We start from the raw sequence: 26,190 nt of genomic DNA on the forward strand, positions 1-26,190 counted from the left end.
ATGAGTCTTCACTGTGGAAGACATTAGCAGTATGCCTGATGTAGTGCTGTGTGAAGGAAGAGAAGTGGGTGCAGTTATTATTACAAGGCAGAAGGTGCTCAGAAAGCTGAAGGACCTAAAAGTATAAAAGTCACCTGGACTGGATGAACTGCACCTTAGGGTTGAAAAAGAGGTAGTGTTCGAGATTGTGGTGGCATTAGAAATGATCTTTCAAAAATCATTGAACTCTGGCATGGTGCCAGAGGATTGCAGAATTGCAAACGTCACTCCTCTCAATAAGAAAGCAGGAAGGCAGCAGAAAAGAAATTATAGACCATTTAGCCTGACCTCAGTGGTTGGGAAGTTATTAGAGTCAATTGTTAAGGATGAGGTGATGGAGTACCTGGTGACACAGGTCAAGATAGTACAAAGTCAGCATGGTTTCCTTCAGGGAATATCCTGCCTGACAAATCCATTGGAATTCTTTCAGAAGGTTACATGTAGGATAGATAAAGGGGATGCAGTAGATGTTGTATATTTGGACTTACAGAAGACCTTTGACAAGGCGCCACACATGAGGCTGCTTACCAAGTTAAGAGCCCATGGTATTACTGTACAGAAAAGTTACTAACATGGTTAGAACATTGGCTGATTGGTACCGGGCAGCGAGTATGAATAAAAGGATCCTTTTCTGTTTGGCTGCCGGTGACTAGTGTTCCACAGGGGTCGGTGGTGGGACCATTTCTTTTCATGCTGTATATCAATGATTTAGTTGATGGAATAGATGACTTTGTTGCCAAGTTTGCAGATGATATGAAGATTTGTGGAGGGGCAAGTAGTGCTGAGGAAATGGGTAAGATGCAGAAGGACTTAAAGATTAGGAGAATAGGCAAGAAAGTGGCAAATGAAATACAGTGTTGGAAAATGCATGGTAATGCACTTTGGTAGTAGATGTAAATGTGTGGACTATTTTCTGAATGGGGAGAAAATCCAAAAATCTGAAATACAAAGGGACTTGGGAGACCTTGAACAGAGCACCCTAAAGGTAAACTTGCTGGTTGAGTCGGTGGTGAGGAAGGCAAAGGCCAGGTTAGCTTTCATTTAAAGAGGTCTAGAATACAAAAGCAATGATGTGATGCTGAGTAAAAACACAAAATGCTGGCAGAACTCAGCAGGTCAGACAGCATCTATGGGAGGAGGTGATGCTGAGGCTTTATAAGGCACTGGTGAGATTCCATTTTGAGTATTGTGAACAGTTTTGAAAAGATGTGTTGGCATTGGACAGAGTCTAGAGGAGGTTCACAAGGAAGATTCCAAGAATGAAAGGGTTATCATACGAGGAATGTTTGATGGCTCTGGGTCTGTACTCTCTGGAATTCAGAAGGATGAAGGTGGGGATCTCATTGAAACCTTTCAAATGTTGAAAGGCATAGACAGAGTAGATGTGGAAAGGATTTTCCTATGGTGGGAGAGCCTTGGACAAGACGGCACAGCTTCAGGATAGAGGGGTGCCCTTTCAAAACAGAGATGCGGAGAAATTTCTTCAGCCAAAGGGTGGTGAGTTTGTCAAATTTGTTGCCATGTGCAGCTGTGGAGGCTAGGTCTTTGGGTTTATTTAAGGCATATATTGATAGGTTCTTGACTGAACATGGCATCTAAGGTTACAGGGAGAAGGCCGAGAACTGGAGTTGAGGAGGAGAAGAAAAAGGGATCAGCCATGATTGAATGGCAGAACAGACTCGATGGGCCAAATGGCCTAATTCTGCTCCTATGTCTTATGGTCTAAAATAGGATCAAAATCAGTAATACATTGCAGGAAAATACTGATGGATGTGAAGCAAAGCCAAAGAGCTCTACAATGGTTCTGTTGTTTCCCTCAGGTTTCGGAAGCTTTCCCAAAGTTCTGCACAATATTTCTGTTGCCAGGAATATAGCAAATAATGACTTTGTATTTGTCCTTGATGAGAAGCTATATTCATTAAACACGATTATGAATTTGCCTTTAATGAAAATGATCCCATTTAAAATAGATGCATCTTTTCTAGCTATCTATGGAATTGAAATTAGAATTTTTGATCAATATCATTGTGATTTGTGTGGCTAGATCTGTCGAACAAGTGAAAGTAGCTACGTGCTTAGCTACATAGAGGGGGTAGAGTGATTAAACTGGTTTAAGGGTATACTTAAGTAGAATTTCACCACCCTTGATTTTGTTGCTAGGATTTGACAAAGTTCTCTTTAATGTGTCCTCCGTATTTACATACGTTACACTTTGAGAAAATATGATCTGAATGAGGTTCCTTATTCAGCCTAGATAGTTTCTACAATTTTAACATTTATTTCCACAAATTGAAAAGGAATATTTCTGATGTTCTTTACTAGTCAATGAAACTGATTTGATTAAAAGCAAAAAAAAGTTTGAATCACTCCAGACGTTAGATAGCAGCAAGTGAAAGAAATTTCTGATAACTTGCTCTTTCTGTTAATAACAGAATATTGTAGGTTATTCACCTGTAATATTTTCTGAATTTTTATCTTTCCACTTAAACAGCTGTTTTTCTCTCTGTTCTATCCATTCATCTTTCACTCTCTCCAACCTCTTCTTTTTCCCAGTATTGAATGAGGATCGTTGACCTGAAGCATTAACTACTTTTCGCCATTGCTGCCTAAGTTTTTCCCCCAGTGTTTTCTGTTTTAATACCTGATGCTCATCAAAAATAAACTTTTCTACTCAAAGATTTTTTTCAATTTCCAACATTTTCTGTTTTTGTTTAGGGTTTCAGTCATGTGCAGTTTTTTTTTATAATGCTTAACGTTACTAGAATGCTTGGCTCCTTTCAGAAACCTAGTGGCAAGTTCTAGCAGTTTAAGCCCTGTGACAAACATAACAAGTTTATGTTGAAACTGCAGCATGAAAGCTGGTCTTTCAGTCAAACTGTCAATGCTCCTGCTCAATTTGAGCCCACACCCACTCAAATTACCCTTTTCTTACTCTTGAATAACTTTCAATCATCCTCCCTGTTTATGTCAACCCTCCCAGAAGTACTAGATTCAACCACTCCACAGGTGAAGAAATAAATTAATTTGATATTTTAGTAGTTCTTTGTTCTGCATTCCAAGCATGAATATTTCAACACAGCTCAATCAAACCCCTTGACACAATTCAATCAAGCCCTCACATAGTTTTTAAAACTTTCATGGGACTTTTGTTATTTATTTTGACAATATTACAGGAAAATTTATGAGGAACAAGCTGATCCTAATTGTTTTATCAGCAGCTATATATTCCTTAATATCTCAATAAAACATGTATGTGCAGGTATTTTGTACAGCTCATATGCATACTAGGTGTGGTTAAGTGATTCTGACTCTGGTGGACTGTGGAATTTCCTTTAGGCTGTGTTTTTTTAGCTTGTGATTCAATTTCAGTAGAATATTTGGAATGGATTTGGAAGCTGCGGCTGATTTGGAACAAAATCAAAACATTTTGAGGGAGTAAAGTGGAAATTTAAAAAAAAAACCGTCTCAGTAGTACTGAGCCTAATGTTAATTTGTTTTGCAGGAGGTTGCAAAGTTTGCTTTCTTGGCCTGCTTCAGTCATTCAGTCATTACAGTCTTGTTGCCCAAAAGCTGGTAAGTTTGGATGAAGTATTTGGCAACAATTTTTTAAATGTTAATGTTTCCCTTTTGCGTATGAATGGGTGTGTTTTATTTTTAATTTTGTTGACAGTTTTTCCTGGTGGTTCTACATATTTATTTTATTATTCCTCCTCTAATTCACTTGGTCAGTGAATTTTATACTGGAATATAATTGGGATGAATGTCAGGTTATCTACTTTGGTCTACACAATGGAAAAGTGGAGTAGTTGTTAAATCGTGAGAGATTGGTGATTTTTTTACATGTAGACAGATAGCTGAAGGGAAACAAACATTCAAATACAACAAGCGATTAATAGGACAAGTATGTTGGCTCTTATTACATGAGGATTTGAGTACAAGTAAAGTCAAATCTTAGTTTATTGTCCTATGTACGTGTATGCACAGGTGCAATGATAAATTTGCCTGCAGCAGGTAAGTAGCATCAGAGTGGTAGCGTACACAAAAAAACAAAGACATTCATACACACTCTATGAGAAAGAACACAACAAAGTCCATTTTAGTGCAAAGTCCATTTTAGATCAAGGTGGTCACAGTGTTGCTAAATTTTAGTAATTAAGGTTGTGCCAGTTGGTTCAAGAACTGAATGGTTGAAGGAAAGACGCTGTTTCTGAATCTGATTGTGTGGATCCTCAGGCTTCTCTACCTCCTGCCCAATGGTAGCTATGAGAAGATGGCATGATGCAGAGATCTTTGGATGGATGTTATCTTCTTGAGGCATTGTCTCCTGTAGATACTACTGCAGGTGGGGAGTGAAGTGCCCCTGATCTGAGTCCACCACTTTGCAGATTATTGCATTCTTGCACATTTGAATTGCCTACCAGATCATGATGCAGTCAGTCAATGTACTTTCAGCAGTAAACATGTAGAAGTTTTCAGTGTCAAGTGGAATCTCCTTGACCTCCAAGGCAATGCATAGAGTTGTGGGTGATATATTAGCATGGATAGAGAATTGATTAACCAATGGAAAGCAGAGAGTTTGGATACGTGGGTGTTTCTCTAGTTGGCAATCAGTGGTGAGAGGTGTGCTGCAGGGGTCAGTGCTGGACTCGTAGTAACTCATGATGTACATTTACGATCTGGAAGAGGGGACGAAGTGTAGTGTATCTAAGTTTGCTCATGACACTAAATTGAGAGGAAAAGGAAATTGTGCAGAGGATTCAGAGAGATATATATAGGTCAAGTGAGTGGGCAACTTCCCACTCATGAAACTTCCACTTTGGAAGGAAAAATGGAAGAGCAAATTATTATTTAAATAATAAAAGATTGCAGCATGCTGCTATGCAGAGGGACTTGGGAGTGCTTGTGCATGAATCGCAGAAGTTTGTTTTGCAGATGCAGCGGGCTATCAAGGAGGCAAATGGGATGTTGGCCTTCACTGCTAGAGGGATTGAATTTAAGAGCAGGGAGGTTATACTACAACTGTGCAGGGTACTGGTAAGGCTGCACCTGGAGTACTGCATGCAGTTCTGGTCTCCTTAATTGAGGAAGGATATACTGGCTTTCAAAGTGCAGAGGAAGTTCAGCAGGTTGACTCCAGAGATGAGGGGGGTTAGACTATGAGGAGAGATTGAGTCGCCTAGGACTGTACTCACTGGAATTCAGAAGAATTTGAGGAGGTCTTATAGAAACATAAAATTATGAAAAGGGATAGATAAGATATAGGAAAGTTGTTTCCACTGGGAAGTGAGAGTGGGATTTGATGGTCATAGCCTCAAATTTTGGTGGAGTAAATATAGGATGGAGATGAAGAGGAACTGCTGTTCCCAAAGGGTGGTGAATCTGTGGAATTCTCTGCCCAGTGAAGCAATGGAGGCTACCTTTGTCAAAGTAGTTATGACAAGGTTGGGTAGATTTTTGCGTAGTAGGGGAATTAAGGGTTATGGAAAAAAAGCACGTAGGTGGAGATGAGTCCATGGTCAAATCAGCCATGATCTTATTGAATGGCAGAGCAGGCTGAACAGGCTAGAAGGCCTACTACTGCTCCTATTTTTTGTGTTCTTATGATTTTGCAACTGTGTAGGGTCTTGGTGAGACTGAATTTGGAGGACTGTACTACTTTCATCTGCTTACCTAAAAAAGGATATACTTGGAGGAAAAGCAGTGAAGATTCATCAGATTAATTCCAGGAATGGCACCTTTGCATATGAAAAGAGATTGAGTGGACTAGCATTGTAACCTGAAATTTGAGAGGATAGTTCATCATACCAACACAATTCATAAAAAGCTTGACAGGCTTGTTAGAAAGGGTTTTTTTCCCTTGCTTGAGGATGAAGGGGCACATTTGGAGAATAAGGCATAAGCATTTTGTACTGAGATGAAAGGAAATTCCTCCCCTCAAAGTGGTGAGTCTTTGAAATTGCTTACCAATGTGGATTGTGAAGTTTTAGTTTTGTGTTAATTCAAAACATTATTAAAGGAATTGAATGAAATGGGAATTGTGATACAATATGGCACTGACATAGAAGGTCAGCTATGATTTTAATGAAAGTCAAAAGTGTTTAAAAACTGGATAGGTGACTATTGCCATTTCTAGTGTTTACTCATCTGTTGTCCTCTGTTTTGATGTTTTCTTTAAAAAAAATCTGTGCAGGAAAGATTTGCTTTCTAAAAATTTCTCACTGCATGTATCTCATTATAATTTTATTATGCGTCCACATTTGTGGTTTGTGTTAACAGGGAGTTAATCTGTCTGCAGCCAGAGAGAAGGGACAGCTGGTGTTTTTGGAAGGACTGCGCTCATCTCTTGACTTATTGCTTGATGATCAGCAGGACAGCACTTTGCACAAATCATCCCCTCTGCAATTTCTAAGGTATTATAATTTCTGAGACAAATAATTATAAATTAGAAGATGAAATGAATCTGCTCTGGTGATTGCAGATTAATCTGTTCTTCAAGGCTTCCTTAAAAAGTTTTCTCTGATGCAAGAAAAAGAAATGCACAAAGCAGACAACTTGCAGAAAACCTCTGGTTTGAAATGCTGTTCCAATAATCTTTGTTGGTTCTGACAAATGGTCTTTCTTAAGGGAAGAAAGCAAATTTTTTTTTTTTGCTATTCTTTAATAAAATCCCATGGTTGCTATTAAACTGCTACCGGTAAGCTCTTATAGTATTTGATTACATCAGACCATGCCAAATATTTCTTAATTTGCTCTGAACTTTCTTTTCTTGTTCATCAATGTCAGTTTCTCTCTCTGTTCCTCCTATCTTCTCTCATTCTGCCCACTGCCTTAATGTCTGTCATTTACTGTATATGTCCTACCCTAATTTGGCTTCTTAAAATGCATCACCTCGCACTTGTAGGGATTAATTTTTATCTGCCAGTGCTCTGTCCAGCTTTGCATCTGATCTATACCCTATTGTAGTCTGAGACAATCTTCCTTGTTACAGCATCAATTTTCTTGTGTTCTGCAAACGCTACAGTTATACCTTCTACATTCACATTCCTGCAGTACGACTTTGAATCGGGAATTTCATCCCACCATTGCCATCCACTTCCTATCATCAGCCTTGGATCTCATGTCTTAGCCTTCTGGATAATCTTACAGTACTGAACCTTGTCATGTCTGTGACAAGGTGACATTGTCCTTGGGTTGTGAGCCTTGTCAGTCATGCATGCATGCCAGGGAAATGAACTGTGTGGCTTGTCAAGACTGGAGGGGTGGGGGGAACAGTCATGTCAATGGCACTTCAAGGCATGGGTAAAGGTGTATGTGGTGAATGCCTTCCTACAGAATCTGGTTTACTGGTTTATTATCACTGACATATTATGTGAAATTTGTTTTTGTGGCAGCGGTGTAGTGCAAAGACGTAAAAAACTTCAAATTAGAGAAATACCCAATAACGAGGTAGTATTGATAGTCCATGGACCATGGAGAAAGCTGATGGCAGAGGGAAAGAGCTGCTCCTGAATCACTGAGTGTGCGTCACAGCTTGGTCTGGAGGCTGCGGTGCACAGAATTGCAAGAGGCTGCAACCAGTCAGCATGCTCACCACCATTTAGAACATAAAACAGTAGAGTACAGGAACAGGCTCTTCAGTCCACAATGATGTGCCAAACCAATTAAGTTAGTAATCAAATGGCCAAATAAACTAATGTTTTAAACACAGTATCAATATCTCTCCATTTTCCTCGTCCAAGATGTGCTGGTGAAAATTGTGGGCAGCTTACAAAACCTCTATATGTACCTCTTCTGAACTACTCCCACTGAAATCTGCAGCCTGTAGCTTGCCTTTAAGTATCGTGCTTTTGAACTATCTTAATGAGCTAGCAATTTCACGACCTCTGGAAGGACGTGGCAGCCTTAATTCTCAAGAATGCAGGTACGCCACCTTTGAACAGACGAAGGTCCTTCACCATGGCCGTAAGGGAGGAGAGGAGGACTCCAAGACAGACTAAAATACTGGTGTATGAAGCTTTGTCTACCTAGTATCTTGGTAGAAAATGTACATTTGCTAGACAACAAGATTGAGGATCTAAGGAAAAGATTGCTGTATTGGAGGGTAATCGGGGATTACTGCAATCTGTGTTTCATGGAGACATGGCTAACTCAAGAAACACTGGATTTGATTATCATATTTGAAGGCCTCTCAATACACGGAATGGACCAGTCTGCTGATTTGGAGAATGCAAAATGTGGGGGGGGAGGGGGTCTGTGTGTTTCACAATAAACTCTTCCAGGTTCCTAGACGTAGCAGCATTGTCGCACTCTCGTTCCCCTGATCTGGAGCATCGAATGATTAGGTGCCGATCGTTCTGCTTCTCCTCCATGATTCTGAATGCAGCTTATGTACAGCTAAAGGTCAGTGTTAAGCAGGAACTCAATATACTGAGTGCCTGCATCAGCAAACACGAAACAGCCTAACCTGACCCCTTTCAAATGATTCTCAAGGATTTGAGGATTTCAGTCAGGTTCATTTGAAGAAATCTCTGCCCAACCATCATCAATATATCATCTGCGGCACTCTCAACATTTTTACACTCGACCACTGCTGCACTACCATAAAAAATCTTTGGATCCCTACAATATATTTTGTGAAATCTGATAATGTGTCTGTCCTCCTCCTAACTGCATACAGTCAGAGGCTAAAGAGAAAACTCCAGAGGTAAGGGTAACAAAGAGGTGGTCACAGGATGCGGAAGAGCAGCTGCAGGATCGCTTCAGGTTGATTGACTGGGCCACCTTCAGGGACTCATCAGAGGCTCTGAATGAATACACCACGGTTGTCACAGACTTCATAAAAACAGACGTACAAACTTTGTAGATGAGTGTGTCCCCACAAAATTATTCACAGTCTTTCCCAACCAGAAGCCCTGGATGAACCATGAGATTGTCAGTTGGCTGAAGACTAGATCAGTGTCATTCAGATCTGGCAGGCAGGTAGAATGCAAGAGGTTCAGGTGTGACCTCCAGGAAGCCATTTCACATGCAAAGTGGCGATTCCAGACCAAACCTGAAGCACTGAAGGATGCTAGACAGCTGTGGCAGGGCTTGAATGCTCTCACTTCCTACAAAGTGAAACCAAGCGACGTGGATTACAAGGTCGTTTCACTCTCAGATGAGCTCAGTGCTTTTATGCTTGCTTTGACCATCAAAGCATGGAGGCATCTTCGTGAACTCCCATAGCCCGTGATTTCAGTCTCAGGCTGAAGTGAAAGCCATGGAAATCATCCAACTAAGATGGAGTACATGGCCGAATACTAAAGAGCTGTTCTGATCAAAGGGCTGGAGTGTTCACTGATGTGTTTAACCTCTCGCTTTGGCAGACTGGTACCCTTCTGCTTCAAGCAGGCTTCATTTATACCAGTGCCTGAGAAGTAGGTGGTAACCTGCTTCAATAATTATCGTCCAGTAACACTTACATCCACTGTAATAAAGTGCTTTGAGAGGTTGGTGATTTAACATATCAACTCCTGCCTCAGAAGCAACTTTGATCTACTCCAAATTGCCTGCTGTCACAACAGATGAACAGGAGATGCCATTTCATTGGCTCTTCACTCAACCCTGGAACGTATGGACAGTGAAGATGCCTACATCAGGATGTTCTTCATTGATTACAGCTTGGCATTCGATATTTTCATCTCCTCAGAACTAACCAATAAGTGTCAGACCTAGGCTTAATTTCTCCTTGTGCAATTTGGTCCTCTGTTTCCTCACTTGCAGACTCCAGTCAGTTCAGATTGGAAACCTCTCGGATACAATCACCAACAGGACAGCTGCACCACAAGGCTGTGCTTAGCCCTTCTCAACCAGCTTTATACTTAGGACTAAGGCTAAGCACAGCTCCAATGGTTGATTCATAGATGGTGATGAATCAGCATGTAAGAAGGAGACTGAAAATCTGGTTGAATGGTGCCATAATAACAATCTCTCACCCAATGTCAGCAAGACCAAGGAGCTGATTATTGACTTCAGAAGGAGGAAACTGAAACTCCATGAGCCAGTCCTCATCGGGGGATTAGAGGTGGAGAGGGTCAGTAACTTTAAATTACTCAGTTAAGTGTTATCATTTTAGAGGATCTGTTCTGGATCCAGCGTGGAAGTGCCCTTACAAATAAAGCACAGAAGCACCTCTACTTCAAAGTTTGCGAAGATTCAGCATGTTATCAAAAACTTTGACTAACATTCATAGATGTGTGATGGAGAGTACACTGAAAAGCTTACATAATGGCCAGGAAACACCAAGTCTTTGCATGGAAAAGTCTACAAAATGTAGTGGATACAGCCCAGACCATCACAGATAAAGCCCCCTCCCACCATTGAACACATCTACATGGAGCATTGTTCACAGGAAAGCAGCATCCATCCTCAAGAATCCCCACATCTGGACTGTACTGTATTTTCGCTGCTGCCATTGGGATGGAGGCACGGGAGCCTCAGCACCGTCAGGCTCTTGAACCTGAGGGAATAACTTCACTCCACTTCATTCACCCCTTCACTGAATTGTTTTCACAACCTTTGGGACTCACTTTCGAGGATTTTTCATCTCATGTTTTTAATATTTATTGCTAATTTATTAGTATTACAATCATTTTATCTTATTGTATTTGGACGGTTTGTTGTCTTTTGCACATTGGTGTTTGCCTGTCGAGTGTGGTCTTTTATTGATTCTGTTGTGTTTTTTTCTATTTACTGTGAATGCCCACAAGAAAATGAGTCTCAGGGTTGTATGTGGTGACATATATGTACTTTAGGTAATAAATTTACCTTGAACTTTGACATTCATCTGCCTATCTAAATGTCTCGTGAAAGTTCTTAATATATCTGCCTCTACCACTAACCCAGGCATCCACCACTCTCTAGTGTTTTTAAAAAAAAATACTTGCACCTCACATCTCCCTTGAAATGACCCCCCCCCCTCCTTAAATGCATGCCCTCTGATATTTAGTTATTTCAACCCTGGATAAAAGATACAGTCTGCTCTATCTATGCCTCCTATAATCTTATAAACCCCTATTCGATCTCCTGTCAGCCTCTGCTGCTCCTGAGAAAGCAACCCAGGTTTGTCCGACTTCTCATTATAGCACATGCTCTCTAATCCAGGCAACATACTGGAAACCTGTTCTGCATCCCTCCCAAAACTTTGATATCCTTCATGTTCTGTAGGTGACCAAAAATGTATGCAGTATTCTAGACTGGCTAGTGTTTCATAAAGCTGCAACGTAACTTGTTGATTTTTGAACTCAATGCCTCAAGTAACAAAGGCAAGCATGCTAGAGGCTGCCTTTAGACAACCTATCAACCTGTGAAGCCATTTTTTTTTTGAATCGGGAGCAAGTTACAGCTTGTGATTCAGCTGGGAGCTCAGAGAATTCGACCGTGTAGGTATGATTTAAGCCTACCTGGTCAATACCTGTGGAGGAGGGGGAACTGCGCAGGCGCGAGTGATGTCAGCGTCGAGCGCGCACTTTAAAAGGCAGGACTTCTTTTCAGAGCGGGCAGCGGAGTCCGTGGAAGCAGAGTCCTGGGCTTTGGCTAAGTGGGCTTTGGCGTAAGGGGACTTCGGTAAGGCTGTGTGATTGCTCGCTGAGGGGAAGAAGGTAAGGTCGCTAGGTGCTTTTTAGACTTATTCTATTAATCCAGTTCAGGTAAGGGGGAGACAGTCAGAGCAGTGATGTGCTCCGTATGCAGTATGTGGGAGGTCAGGGTCAACACAGTTGTCCCTGATGACCACACCTGCAAAAGGTGTGTCCAGCTGCAGCTCCTATCAGCCCGAGTTAGGGAGTTGGAGCAGGAGCTGGATGAACTACGGATCATTCGGGAGGTGGAGGCAGAGATAGATAGGAGGTAGTCACACCAAAAAACCAAGAAGTAGGCAGATGGGTGACGGTCCAGAGAGGCAGGGGGAGCAGGCAGAGAGAGCAGAGCACCCCTGCGGCCATTCCCATTAACAATAAGTATACCGTACTGGATACTGTTGATGGGGATGACCTACCAGGAATGAGTTGTAGTGGTCCTGTCTCTGGCACAGAGGTTGAACCCTCAACTAGAAAGGGGAGGAGGGAAGAGAAGAGAGCGATAGTTTTAGGGGACTCTATAGTTAGGGGGGCAGATAGGAGATTTTGTGGGGCAGATCGGAAGTCTCGGATGGTATGTTGCCTCCCTGGTGCCAGGGTCCGGGACATCTCAGATCAGGTGCAGGCTATTCTTGAGAGTGAGGGCATGAACCCAGATGTAGTGGTCCATGTAGGGACCAATGATGTAGGTAAGGTGAGTGAGGGGGTCCTGCTTAGAGAGTTCAGGGAGTTAGGAGTGAAGCTGAAAGGCAGGACCTCCAGGGTGACAATCTCGGGATTGCTACCTGTGCCACCTGCGAGTGAGGCGAAGAATAGAATGATTATGCACATTAATACGAGGCTGAGAGCATGGTGCAGGAAGGAAGGGTTCAGGTTTTTGGATAATTGGTCTTTGTTCCAGGGACATTGGGATCTGTTTCGAAGGGATGGTCTACATCTGAACCGGAGGGATACTAACATTCTTGCAGGAGTATTTGTCAGTGCTGCTCGGGGGGGGTTTAAACTAGATGTGCAGGGGGCAGGGATCCAGATCCAGAGGTTTGGTCAGAAGGTGCATGGGGTTAAATGTGTAGAAGGTTTGGGTGATCTTGAGAAGGTCATCAAAATTCAGGGTGCAGTTTGCCCGATGGAAGTTCAAGGAGCTGGGTTAGGTACAGTAGACAGTGTTTTAAGCAAAGAGAGGAGCAATGGGCTAAGAATTCTATACTTGAATGCGCGTAGTGTCAGAAATAAGACAGATGAGCTTGAAGCTCAGATGAAAATGGGGAACTACGATATTGTTGGGATAACGGAGACATGGCTGCAAGGGGATCAGGCCTGGGAATTGAGTGTACCAGGGTATACGTGCTATCGTAGAGACAGAAATATGGGAAGAGGGGGTGGGGTGGCCCTGTTGGTGAGGAATGAGATTCAGTCCTTAGCAAGAGGTGACTTGGGAACAGGGGAAGTAGAGTCTGTGTGGATTGAGCTGAGGAACAGTAAGGGTAAAAAGACCCTAATGGGTGTTGTATACAGGCCCCCAAACAGTAGCGTGGATATTGGGTACAAGTTGATTAGGGAGTTAACATTGGCATGTGCTAAAGGTAATGCAGTCGTTATGGGAGATTTCAACATGCAGGTGAACTGGGAGAATCAGATAGGTGCTGGACCCCAGGATAGGGAGTTGTGGAGTGTCTAAGGGATGTATTTTTGGAACAGCTTGTGCTTGAGCCAACCAGGAACGAGGCTATTTTGGACTTGGTGATGTGTAATGAACAGGAATTGATAAGTGATCTTGAAGTAAAGGAGCTATTAGGAAGTAGTGATCATAACATGATAAGTTTTTATCTACAATTTGAGAGGGATAGGGGCAGATCAGAGGTGTCAGTGTTGCAATTAAATAAAGGTGACTACGGAGCCATGAGGGATGAGCTGGCCAAAGTTAAATGGGCAGATGCCCTGGCAGGAAAGACAGTGGATCAGCAGTGGCAGATATTCTTGGGCATAATACAAAAGATGCAAATGCAGTTCATTCCAATGAGAAGGAAGGATTCAAAGAGGGGGAAGGGGCCACAGTGGTTGACAAGGGAAGTCAGAGATTGTATAGCATTAAAGAAAAAGAAGTATGACAGGGCTAAGATGAGTGGGAGTACAGATGATTGGGAAAGTTTTAAGGAACAGCAGATCTTAACTAAAAAAGCAATACGGAGAGAAAAAATCAGGTATGAGCTCAGTCTAGCCAGGAATATAAAAGGGGATAGCAAAAGCTTTTTTAGCTATGTGAAGAGAAAGAAGATAGTTAAGAACAATGTTGGCCCCTTGAAGAATGAATTGGGAGAAATTGTTATGGGAAACAGGGAAATGGCAACAGAATTTAATGCATACTTTAGATCTGTCTTCACCAGGGAGGACACAAGCAATCTCCCAGATGTATGGATGAGCCAGGGTCATAAGATATCAGAGGAATTGAGACAGATTGACATTAGGAAAGAAACTGATGAGTAGACTGGTAGGACTGAAGGCTAATAAATCCCCGGGTCCAGATGGTCTGCATCCGAGGGTTCTAAAAGAGGTGGCTCAGGAAATTGTGGATGCATTGGTAATCATTTTCCAATGTTCCTTAGATTCAGGATCAGTTCCTGAAGATTGGAGAGTGGCTAATGTTGTCCCACTTTTCAAGAAGGGAGGGAAGGAGAAAACGGAGAACTATCGCCCTGTTAGCCTAACGTCAGTCGTGGGGAAGATGCTTGAGTCCATTATTAAGGACGAAATAGTGGCACATCTAGATGGCAGAAATAGGATTAGGCCGAGCCAGCATGGATTTACCAAGGGCAAATCATGCTTGACTAATCTGTTGGAGTTTTTTGAGGGTGTAACAAGGATGTTAGATGAGGGTAAGCCAGTAGATGTTGTGTACCTAGATTTTCAGAAGGCATTCGATAAGGTGCCACATAGGAGATTGGTGAGTAAAATCAGAGCTCCTGGCATTGGGGGCAGGGTTTCAACATGGATAGAAAACTGGTTGGCAGATAGAAAGCAAAGGGTAGCAGTGAATGGGTGTTTCTCAGACTGGCTAGAGGTGACTAGTGGGGTACCACAGGGCTCTGTATTGGGACCACAGCTCTTTACGATTTATGTCAATGATTTAGATGAGGGCATTGAAAACTATATCAGCAAGTTTGCTGACGATACTAAACTGGGTGGCAGTGTGACATGCGAAGAGGACGTTAGGAGAATACAGGGAGACTTGGATAGGCTGAGTGAGTGGGCAGATACTTGGCAGATGTCATTCAATGTGAATAAATGTGGTTATCCACTTTAGAAGCTGGAACAAGAGGGCAGAGTATTGTCTGAACGGTGTCGAGTTAATTAAGGGAGAAATGCAAAGAGACCTAGGAGTCCTAGTTCACCAGTCAATGAAGGTGAATGAGCAAGTGCAACAGGCAGTGAAGAGGGCAAATGGAATGTTGGCCTTTGTTACAAGGGGAATTGAATACAAGAGCAAGGATGTTCTTTTGCATTTGTACAGGGCCCTGGTGAGACCACACCTGGAATATTGTGTACAGTTTTGGTCTCCAGGTTTAAGGAAGGACATTCTGGCAATTGAGGAAGTGCAGCGTAGATTCACTAGGTTGATTCCTGGGATGGCAGGGCTGTCTTACGCAGAGAGATTGGAGAGATTGGGCTTGTACACGCTGGAATTGAGGAGATTGAGAGGGGATCTGATTGAAACGTTTAAGATAATTAAAGGATTTGATAGGATTGAGGCAGGAAATATGTTCCAGATGTTGGGAGAGTCCAGTACCAGAGGGCATGGATTGAGAATAAGAGGTCAGTTATTTAAAACAGAGTTGAGGAAGAGCTTCTTCTCCCAGAGAGTTGTGGAGGTGTGGAATGCACTGCCTCGGAAGACGGTGGAGGCCAATTCTCTGGATGCTTTCAAGAAGGAGCTGGATAGATATCTGATGGATAGGGGAATCAAGGGATATGGGGACAAGGCAGGGACTGGGTATTGATAGTGAATGATCAGCCATGATCTCAGAATGGCGGTGCAGACTCGAGGGGCCGAATGGTCTACTTCTGCACCTATTGTCTATTGTCTATAACTACAACTCCACAAGATCTCTCTGTTCATCATCACTGCCTTTAAGAGTGTACTGTCTCATTGCATTTGACCTATATCTCACCTTTGTGTGGGTTAAACTCCATCTGCCATTTCTCCACCTATATCTATAACTGCTGTATTCTTTGCCAGTCTTCTGTGCTGTCCAAAACACCACCAATCTTCGTATAATCTGCAAACCTGTTAACCCATCCATCTATGTTTCCATCCAGGTTATTTATATACATTACAAACAGCAAAGGTCCCAGTACAGATCCCTGCAGAGCACCACTAATCACAGATCTCCAGCAAGAATAAGTCCCTTCAACCAATGCTTTCTATGAGCAAGCTAGTTCTGTGTCTAAACAGCCAATTCACCATAGATCCCATGTATCTTAATATTCTGGATGAGCCTCCCATGTCTGTATCTATAGAAGTTTGTAAGAATCCTTGGTAATATTCCAAGTTTCCTGAATCTAGGAATTGATTGTCGACTTAAGGAAGGTTGTTTTAACCATAATCCTCCTCTCGAAGCTCTTCATTATGTAAGATGCGAGTGCTACTGGGTGATAGATGTCGGTGCAGCTCATCCTGCTTTCTTGAGCACCAGAATAAATGATACCCTTTTGAAGCAGGTGGAAACCTCAGACTGCAGCAATGAGAGGGGTTGAAGAAGTCCTTGAATACTGCTGTCAGTTGATTGGCAGAGGATTTCAGTACCTGACCAGGTATACCATTGGGGCCCAATGGCTTGTGAAGGTTCATCCTTTTGAAATACTGTATTATCGGACATCAGCCTTGAGCCTCAAAACATCAGCCTCAAAAGGCATTGAGCTTGTGGTGGAGTGAAGTATCCTGGTTTTATGAGGGTGTTTGGAAACCATCCTAATTTAGAAGCAGTAAACTGTTGACACTGTGGTGATAAAGGAGGGCAATAAGATCTCTGCTAAAGCAAGACGTACACTAGTTCTCAGCTGATGAATATGAAATATAAGTAGAGGTAATAATCCTCTATTCATTCAATTGATCCAATATTCAATTCTCCCCCAATCATCGCAATAATTAATCATTGGATAACATATGAGCTTTCTGAAGGCTCAGATCTGAGGGTAAGATGGGTTTCTGCTTTGATGATCACCCCAACAAAGGCTTTCTGATGGCTCAGCTATGCATATTAATCGCTTCAGTAAGCATTTAGTAACTGTGGACATCTACCTCTTGAGTGTATGGATAAGAGAGATGTGAAGGAATAATGAAATTTTCTCCCCTCCCCACCTTGCTTTTTCCTCTTTGTTGCAATCTTGGACAAAAACTTTTTGTCTGACGGTACTATTGGCCTTGGATTTTCAACAGCTTTTTGACTGCTCTTATCTGGCAATTGAAGCATAGCTTTGCAGTCAACCAACGGTAAGTTTGTTAACTAGCCTTGCCCTGGCTGACTTTGTTTGCGAGCACAGTGGTTATGTAATTGAGAGGCCTGGACTAATAATCCAATATCATCATATCTTATCATGCCATGATGGGGGTGGAGGGGAGGGGGAAGGACCTCAAGTAAATTAGAGTTTTTAAAAAAAAATGGTATTATGATGCAACCCATGACATCATTGGTGTATTTAAACAAAATATATAGTTTGCAGATTTTCTTTGGCAAAGGAATACTGTGTCTGTCCCTAGTTTAAATTTTGAATGCTTCAGACCCCAGCAAGACATCTACTGAATTGATTGCAAATGTCACTGTGTTGCATTAAGTTAATGCAAAAGGAAATAATAGTGGTTAGTTTGCTGGGTGTTAATCATGGCAAAGGCACAACCAACCGCTGTAACTTTGCAACGCTGTCACCACTAAATTGAGGGGTGTGCAGGAAATAGAAAGTTTGCCAAATGGATTGGGAGCAAGAGGAGGTCATCCCTCAAGCCTCTTCACTGGACTGATAGCAGATCTGTAATCTAACTCCATATGTTTGCGTTGACCAAAATCCCTTTGCTTAAAAACAAAATGATCAGCTTCCATTTTAAAATTAACATTTGAACTAGATATTCCATCAGCTGTACATGACAGGAAAGAATTCCAAACTTGCTCAAATTTGACTAGTTATTTGTTCTCAATAAACACGATAAAGTCTGTAAGGCTAAGTAACTTCAAAGTTCAAAGTAAATTTATTATCAAAGTACTTGTGTGTCACCATATACAACCCTGAGATTCATTTTCTCTTAAGGAAGTAGAGGCACTGCCATGCTTTCCTTGTAATTGTCCTTGCATGTTGAACCTGGGACATGTCCTATGAAATGATAACACTGAGGAATATAAAGTTGTTGACTCTCTCCGATTCTGATCCTCTTTGGAAGACTGGCTCATGGACCTCTGGTTTCCCCTTCCTGAAGTCAAAAATCAGCTCCTTGTTCTTCCTGGCATTGAGTAAGAAGTTGTTGTCATGGCACCTCCTATATGCTGATTTATCACCACCTTTGATTCAGCCCATGACATTGTTGTCATCAGCAAACTTGAATAGTACAGCATTGGAGCTGTACTTAGCCACACAATCAGAAATGCAAAGGGAGTAGAGCAGGGGACTAAGTACACAGCCTTGTGGTGGGCCTGTGGTGATAGAGTTTGTGGAGGAGATGTTGTTGCCAATCTGTGTTGACTGGGGTCTGCAAGTGAGCAAATCAAGGATCCAATTGCACAAGGATGCATTGAGGCTAAGCCTTTGAAGCTTTTTGATTAGTTTTGAGGGGATGATGGTATTGAATGCCGAGCTGTATTCAATAAAGAACATTCTGATGTATGCATTGTTGCTGTTCAGATGTTCTAGGGTTCTGTGAAAAGCCAATTAGATAGCATCTACTGTGGACCTGTTTCACTGGTAGGCAAATTGGAGTGGATTCAAGTCATTGTACATCACTGTACAGGTACCTTAAGTGCTACTGGATGACAGTCATTAGGCACCAGTATTAGTGAAATTTGCTTGAAATAAATACTTGAAGCAAGAGGTTAAAGATCTCACTGAAGTCTCCAGCCAGTTGATTGGCACAGGTCTTTCATACTTGGCCAGGTCTCCTGGCCTGAGTGAGGGTTGCTTGCACATTGGCCTCAGAGACTGAAATCATAGGATCATTGGGGCCTGTGGGAGTTTGTGTTTTGACAGTCAAAGCGAGCATAAAAGGCATTGAGCTCATCTGGAAGCGAGGCCCTGTTATTGCATATGTCATTTAATTTATCTCTGTAAGACGTGATAGCATTCAAGCGCTGCCACAACTATCGAGCATCCTTTGTTGATTCGAGTTTAGTTCGGAATTGCCACTTTGACCATGAGATGGCTTTCTGGAGATTGTACCTGGACCTCTTGTAACTGTTTTGGTCACCAGACCTGAATGCCTCTGATCTGGGCCTCAGCAAATTGCAGATCTGATGGTTCATCCGGGGCTTCTGGTTGGGGAAGGCTCTGAATGATTTTGTAGGGACACACTTGGTTCAAAAAATCTGTGACAGCCATGGTGTATATTCATTCAGATCCCCAGATGAGTCCTTGAACCAGTCTACTGATGCAAAGCAATCCCATAGTCGCTCCTTTGCCTTCTGCAAGCACTTCTTTGCTATACTAATCTCTGCAGCTTTGTTCTTTAGCCTTTGCTTGTATATAGGAAGGAGAAGAAAAGCCAAGTGATCAGATGTACTGAAAAATGGCCCAGGCATGGAACTGTAGGCATTTCTTATCTTAATATAACAGTGCTCTTGTGTGTTGGGAGCTGTGCTGATGGCATTTTGGCAGGGTTTTCTTCAAACAAGCCTGACTGAAGTCCCCAACTATGATTTGTAATGCATCAGGATAGACTGTTTCTTGTTTGGAGATAGCATCATGCAGCATCTCAAGCGCTTGATGGTATGCTGCTGGTGGTATGTGCACTGCAGTGAGGATTATGGCGAAGGTATAGGTAAATCTTAGGTAAATAGAACAGATGGCATTTAACCATTAGGTGTTCAAGTTCAGGAAAACCACAGTTTGACAAATCTGCCACATTGGAGCACCACTGAAATGGTTAAGCAATGCTTAATTTGACTGCTGAATACTGTGGGCTTTGAATGTTAAACAGGAAATTGATGCCATTGACTTTCACATAATTTTCATTTTGCAAAGAATTAGTATGGCTTTTGTATATAAATCCAATATTATGAGGAAGCTTCTGCTCAAAAAGTAATGTTCTCCATTCTTACATTTTTAAATGCACTGACCTTAAATATAGATATATATATATATATATATATATATATTGCATTCATCAGCTGCTTCTGTGCTGGTGTCCTTCATGTGTCCTTCAAACTGAGGAGTCGATCTGATACCTGATCAGGTAGAGAATTGTCTTCTGAGGTACAGAAAACCCTAAATTGCAAGGAAAGTGGAGTGTTCCCACACCCAATCTTTTAAGCTTCCCACTAAAACAGTGGTTAGGTTGGGTTGGAGTTGGAATCACCAGTTTTGTGCAGAATGCAAGTAATGTTTCAGGTTGCCACAATTGCAGCTCCTGTGAGAATATTTTATCTTCCAGCTCTCCCAATGCAAGTCTTCGATCGCTCTATGAGTTTGTTTGTACATCAGTACAGAAGACCAGTGAAAATGCTTGGAAATTTTCAGTACTGATTATAGATGATTTAAGTGTCCTGCTTAGTCTGGGAGTGACCACAAAGGACATTTTGAATTTTATGCATTACTGTCGAGCCACACTTTGCTCAAAGCTTAAGGTAAGTTTAATGCCAGTTTCCGTAAGTATTTTATTGGTACTTCTAAATATGTTCCAAGTTCTGATAAAAGAATCAATTTAAAACATTAGTTTTTTTTCCTAAATGGATGTTACCTGAAATGTTCTGTATTTGCAGATTATTTTTACAAATGATATTGAAGTTTTGTTCAGTGATTTGTTTAATTTAAGCTATTTTATTTGTCAGGAGCACCAAAGGTTGAGGCTACCTGAGCTAACAGAAAATTTGCAACCATTCCCATTGCTCTGACAGCTGTGTTCCTTGTACTCTGTAACACACACAAGTTGCTGGAGGAACTCAACGGGTCTAGCAGCATCGATAGAAAAGAATAAACAGTCAACATTTTGGCCAAGACCCTTCATCAGGACTGGAAAAAAGGATGAGAAATCTGAGCAATGAAGTGGGGTGGAAGGGAGGAAGAAGTACTAGGTGATATCTGGTCCTTCGGGTGTGTTTATTGGTGAGGCTCAGTGTAGATTGGGAGACAGCTTCACTGAACACCTACACTCCATCTACCAGAATAAGCAGGATCACCCATTTTAACTTCACTTCCCAGTCCCATTCTGACATGTCAGTCCATGGCTTCCTCTACTGTCGCGATGAGGCCATGCTCAAGTTGAAGGAGCAACACCTTGTATTCTGTCTGGGTAGCCTCCAAACTGATGGCATGAATATCGATTTCTCAAGCTTCTGGCGTTTGCCCACTTCTGACCATTCCCCCATTCTCGTTTTCCTCTCTCACCTCACCTGCCCATCACCTCTCTCTGGTGCTCCTCCCTTTCTCTTTCTTCCCTGGTCTTCTACTCTCTCCCATCTGATTTCCCCCTTCTTCAGCCCTTCATCTCTTTCACCGATCAACTTCCCAGGCCTTTATTTCACCCCTCCCTCTTCCACACCCCCCCCCCCCCCCCGTTTCACCTATCACTTACCACCCTAAACTACTTCCTCCCCTCCACCAACTTATTGCTCTGACTTCTCTTTCTTTCTCCAGTCCTGATGAAGGGTCTTGGCCCAAAACATTGACTGTTTACATTTTTCGATAGCTGCTGCCTGGCTTGCTGAGTTCCTCCAGCATTTTATGTGTGTTGCTTGGATTTGCAGCACCAATCCTTTTGTTCTGCAAGATCTACTTAACTTCTTTCTATCAGTAATCTGGTCGAAATTTTGGATTGTAGTTGTTAAGTAAAAGTATTGCTCCTGTAGTTTTGTTTCCTTTTGTGCATTATCTGTTCTTGAAACCTGGGTGGCATCCAAAGAAGTCTATGTACTGTTGTAATTTTCCTGTTGTCAAACAGTGGTGTCAAATTCAATGTAGCCAGTTCCCAGCAATCTGTATCAGTACACAACATGGTTTCACAGTGGATCCTTGCGTTCCCTATCATTCTTAAGGAGAATTCCAGTTGCCCTAAACCTGGCAGATTTAATCTTTTACTTGATATTTTTTTTGCGAGTAATTTGATTTTGAAGTTCAGATCAAAGAATATTATCCCGAGAATTGTATTAACATAATCTTGTAAATTGGAGTGTTGGATGGTATGTCGGAGTTTTGTGTATGAGATGTCAATATTTCAGAGCAACTCTTTGAACATTATTTTGAAAGTCTGATACTTAATATCAAATTTGAGAAAAATTCGAATTCATTTTGATTATTTTGTATTTACTTTCCTATGACAAAGGAAAGTAAATAACTTGCATACCTGTGATATATAATGGATTATAGGTAAATAAATAAAGGAATAAAGATCAACACAGAATTGTACAAATAGACCAATGGTAACAGGTGTAACATAATCATTTTAAACTAAAAACTCTTGGGAAATGCAGCTATGTATTCAGTTGTATTATGATATTTTACCTTGTCTCATGGAGGCTGAATTACAGAGGATCTGAAGTGTTGCTTCATTTGTAAAGATGCAGAGACACTTTGAGAATTTTGTTCTATTTTGGACCCTGTGTCTTGGGAAGGGTGCACAGTGGATTCCGGTTAATTCAGACACCAGGACCAGTATGTTTAGGGCCAATTAAATTCTGCCCTAATTAGCCAAAGTTTCATGGAAATAGTTAGAACGGTGTTTTTTTTTTTAAAAAGAGCCAAACTGAGTAGCAAATTGAGTAGTTAAAGGAAACACAATTGAATACCACCAATACTACACAGTACTATAAAACTGCATTAGTTCCTCATACTTATTGATGGAGGAATTCATCTACATCACGTTCTTTTGACTGTGGTTATTGTAAATTGGCCCGTGGTTAGGTTGGGGTTAAATCGGGGGGGGGGGGGGATTGCTGTGTAGCGCAGCTCAAAGGGTTAAAAGGGCTGGTTCTGCACTGAATCTCAATAAATAATTAAAATCAGCGCAGACGCCTAGTGTAGATAATGGACTGCCTTCATACAAGGCTGTTGATGATTGTATCCTCCAAATCTTTATTTTCTTTGTAACATTCAGGATGATTGTCAATACTGCTATGGCAAGCTTAACAACTAATGCCTATTGATCAGTTGACAACCGATCTCAGGCTGACGTGCGCTAATTGATTTTTCTGATCAACGTCTTGAATATTCTTTGGGTAAACCATTTAAGTAGTTGTGTTTTGGGATGTACAGTTGAGTTTTGAATTTGAGATTTTGTAGTTGAGTGATTTAACTGCATAAAGGAATATTTTGAGTTCTGGCTTTGTCCTGTCTCTAGACTTCAGGTCTCATCAGTAGTTAAAGGTGAGTGAACACAACAGATATCTTCAAATTCTCAGTTGTTTCTAACTCGTTGAAGGTGTGAAACTATTTCATTTTCACTCCCAGCTGTTTCCGGCATCTCCAAGCCTGAATGCCTGAAACTGCAGTGAGCAAAACAATTCCGAATTGTCATGCTGCTTATTTCTCGACAACTATCAGTGACAAAAAATGATGCTTTTTGAACAGAAACACCTGTAACTGATGGTTTTTAAATACTGGAATAATGGTGTTGGTCTATCGGCCACGCACGCAACTGACGCTAGATAGAAACTGTTCGGCAACAGTCTCCTACTCCTATTCAGCGCATTGTATCCCAAATAAATGAAAGGAATCCTGGTTATTTTCTTAGTTAGTTTTTGTTCTTTAAGAGCTGTCCCAGATGAGTGGCTGCCCTAATTAACCAATGGTCCAGTTAACCGGAATCTACTATTGATATTAAAGAGGTAATGGTCCAGCTTTATCAGAATACTGCTGAAGCTCAGAAGTTGGGTTATGATTGTATACAGTCTTAGTTGGACGGGTCTCATTAACCTAACTTGCCTATTAACAAACAAATTAGGAGCAGCGGTAACCACCTGGCCTACCCGCCTGCTGTGTCATTTAACATAAAAATCCGTAAACTACAAAGCCCAGAAGACTGAAGCAAACACATGAAGTGCTCAGAAAAATACTTGTCCCCTGGATCTATAACAAGTTCCATTTTGTTTTTTTTATCCCCCAATTTTCACAAGGTTAAGAAAAATGTGTAAAATCAGAGGGCATAGTTTTGAGATGAGGATTGAGAGAGAAGAGATCCGAGGATTTCTTTTCATCCAGAGAGTGACTGCGATGAATTGGGCTGCCTAAGAAAGTGGTGGTGGCAGGTGCTGTCACTGCATTTTAAAGTGTCGGTGAATACTTGGGTGGGGGGGTGGGTGGGGATGGAACAAGTGCTGGTAAATGGGATCAGCTTAAAGGATTAGAGGGGTACCTGATGGGTCAGCATGGGTATTGTGGGATGAAGGCCCTATTTCTACGCTGTATGGCTCAGTGATCTCTGCCCTCACTCCCCCCCCCCTCCATTCTTCTCATTAAGCTATCAACAAGGAAACTTTGTAATTAGTGGAATTACCTCACACCTGTGGCCTCACTCCTATCCCCTCACCTCCATTTTTTTTAACAACTTAAAACTAAATTGTTTTCTCTCTTTCTAATTTCTGACAAAGATTCTGCAATCTGATACACTGATTCCTTTTCACTTTTCGCACTGCCTGATCTGAGTGTAATTGGGTTTTTGTACTTCTATTTCAGATTTTTCCATTATAGACAGTTTCTAATTTCACATCCTATTGTTTCTTAATGTTACTGTTAATTTTTTCCTTGATATATTTTTAGCTGACTTTTCTACCATTAAAGTTATACATAATTGCAAATTTATTATATTTTGTATCCTGGAAACAGTTCCATGTTTTTTTTGTATTGCAGGGAAACTTAGTGGCATTGGCGCATGACACAGAAGATTTGGAAGATGAAGAAAATGATTTTGTGGTCAAATCACTGAGTTACCAGTCTCATCTGATTCTGCAAGCAGAAGGATTAGCCACTGGGTACTGCAAGGATATCCATGGGGAGGTATGATCACTTGTCTTGGAACTTTCAACACTGTTGAAGATTACATCTGTTTTGAGGATGCTGGTAAACTGTTACCAAATTTCACTGAAGCTAAATCTTACAGCTAATTATGCTGTGATTAAACTGAGCTGCTCAATGAACTGAATGCATGCTTGTACAGCCTGACTGCAGTTTGGTGCACTGTAAGCTTTAGTTGAAAATGTTCTCAAAAGATGTTAATTTACTGGCAGTATTCCAACAAATGCAATCAATTTTCCCTTGATTATTTTCTTTTGTTTTTACATATAGCTGAAGATTATTTGGCGCTCCCTTTCACCTGTGAAGGCGGAAAAGAATGTTATAAAAACTTTTCAGTACAAAATACAAGACAAGAATGTTGCCTTTTTTGCCAGAGGAACCTCATCTGCTGTACTCTAGCTTTTCTTTTGGTTCATATAATTGAGGGGTATGAAGGACATCTACTCTTTTGAAATGGACATGGTGATAGTTATGATCTGACAACTAAGCAGTCCTTTGATTTACATTAGTTCAACAATTATTTCAAAAGGCTGTAAAATAGTATTCCGCTATGTGTATACTGTATATTGTTCATTTCCAATGATATGGAACCATCTACAACAAACCAGCTTACAGATATAGATACAGGGTTTTTCTCAGTTAAAACTTTAATGCAATTGTTTATATCTTGATTATTTATTTCCAATTGCTGCTTATAATATCCTCTCCACTTAGAAGCAGAGCTCATGGGTTTAAATTGTGATCAACAACAAAATTTTTCCCTTGGGTTTTTTTAAACCATCTTATTTCTTGATTTCTTAAACTTATCTTGTTCATCTTGTTCCTTATTTTCCTATAAACCAGGGTTCCCAACCTATTTTATGCCATGGACCAATACCACTGGGATCCCCCTGATATAAACATTTTAGTTCTAGATGATTGCCTCTTGTAATTTATGTGGTTTCTGGTATTTTATGAAATGTTATTAAATTAACATTTCCTCAGTTGACTAAATTCTGTCATCAAGGAAAGACAAAACCCCCATCATTGAAAATTTCTGTAGCACCAGGCATCCGTTTTGTGTTTAATGTGTATTTTAATAGCATCTTTGATGAAGAAAAACTCTTGTAAGTATACAAAAATGTGCTTGAAGATGAGAAAAAAGCAAAATATGGCAAAACAAATGAGTGTTTAGATGTAGAAATGTATAAAAATGTACAAAACTGATATTTGATAGGTTTTTACTTTTCACACATTTTGGGCTAAGTGTGAGCTATGTAGTAAAGTTGATATGATTTCCTAAAGCTTTGACTGAAATTCATTGCTCCTTTAATTTGGAAAACTATGGATCAGTAGT

The 26,190-nt window shown here is 41.1% G+C and overlaps 1 protein-coding gene across 1 annotated transcript in view; it reads left to right on the plus strand.

Moving 5' to 3' along the window:
* The window catches only part of elp6 (elongator acetyltransferase complex subunit 6), a 43,327-nt gene extending 17,190 nt beyond the window's left edge, over positions 1 to 26,137 (plus strand). The window contains exons 3-7 of the mRNA XM_059974406.1: positions 3,542 to 3,612; positions 6,316 to 6,449; positions 20,281 to 20,473; positions 24,690 to 24,836; positions 25,125 to 26,137. Coding sequence (XP_059830389.1) covers positions 3,542 to 3,612; positions 6,316 to 6,449; positions 20,281 to 20,473; positions 24,690 to 24,836; positions 25,125 to 25,253 — 674 coding nt within the window. The 3' untranslated portion in view covers positions 25,254 to 26,137. The remainder of the gene's footprint in view (positions 1 to 3,541; positions 3,613 to 6,315; positions 6,450 to 20,280; positions 20,474 to 24,689; positions 24,837 to 25,124) is intronic.
* The last annotated feature ends 53 nt before the right edge of the window (positions 26,138 to 26,190 follow it).

This window comes from Hypanus sabinus, chromosome 1 (genome assembly GCF_030144855.1).
Source record: "Hypanus sabinus isolate sHypSab1 chromosome 1, sHypSab1.hap1, whole genome shotgun sequence".
Classification (NCBI taxonomy): Eukaryota; Metazoa; Chordata; class Chondrichthyes; order Myliobatiformes; family Dasyatidae; genus Hypanus; species Hypanus sabinus.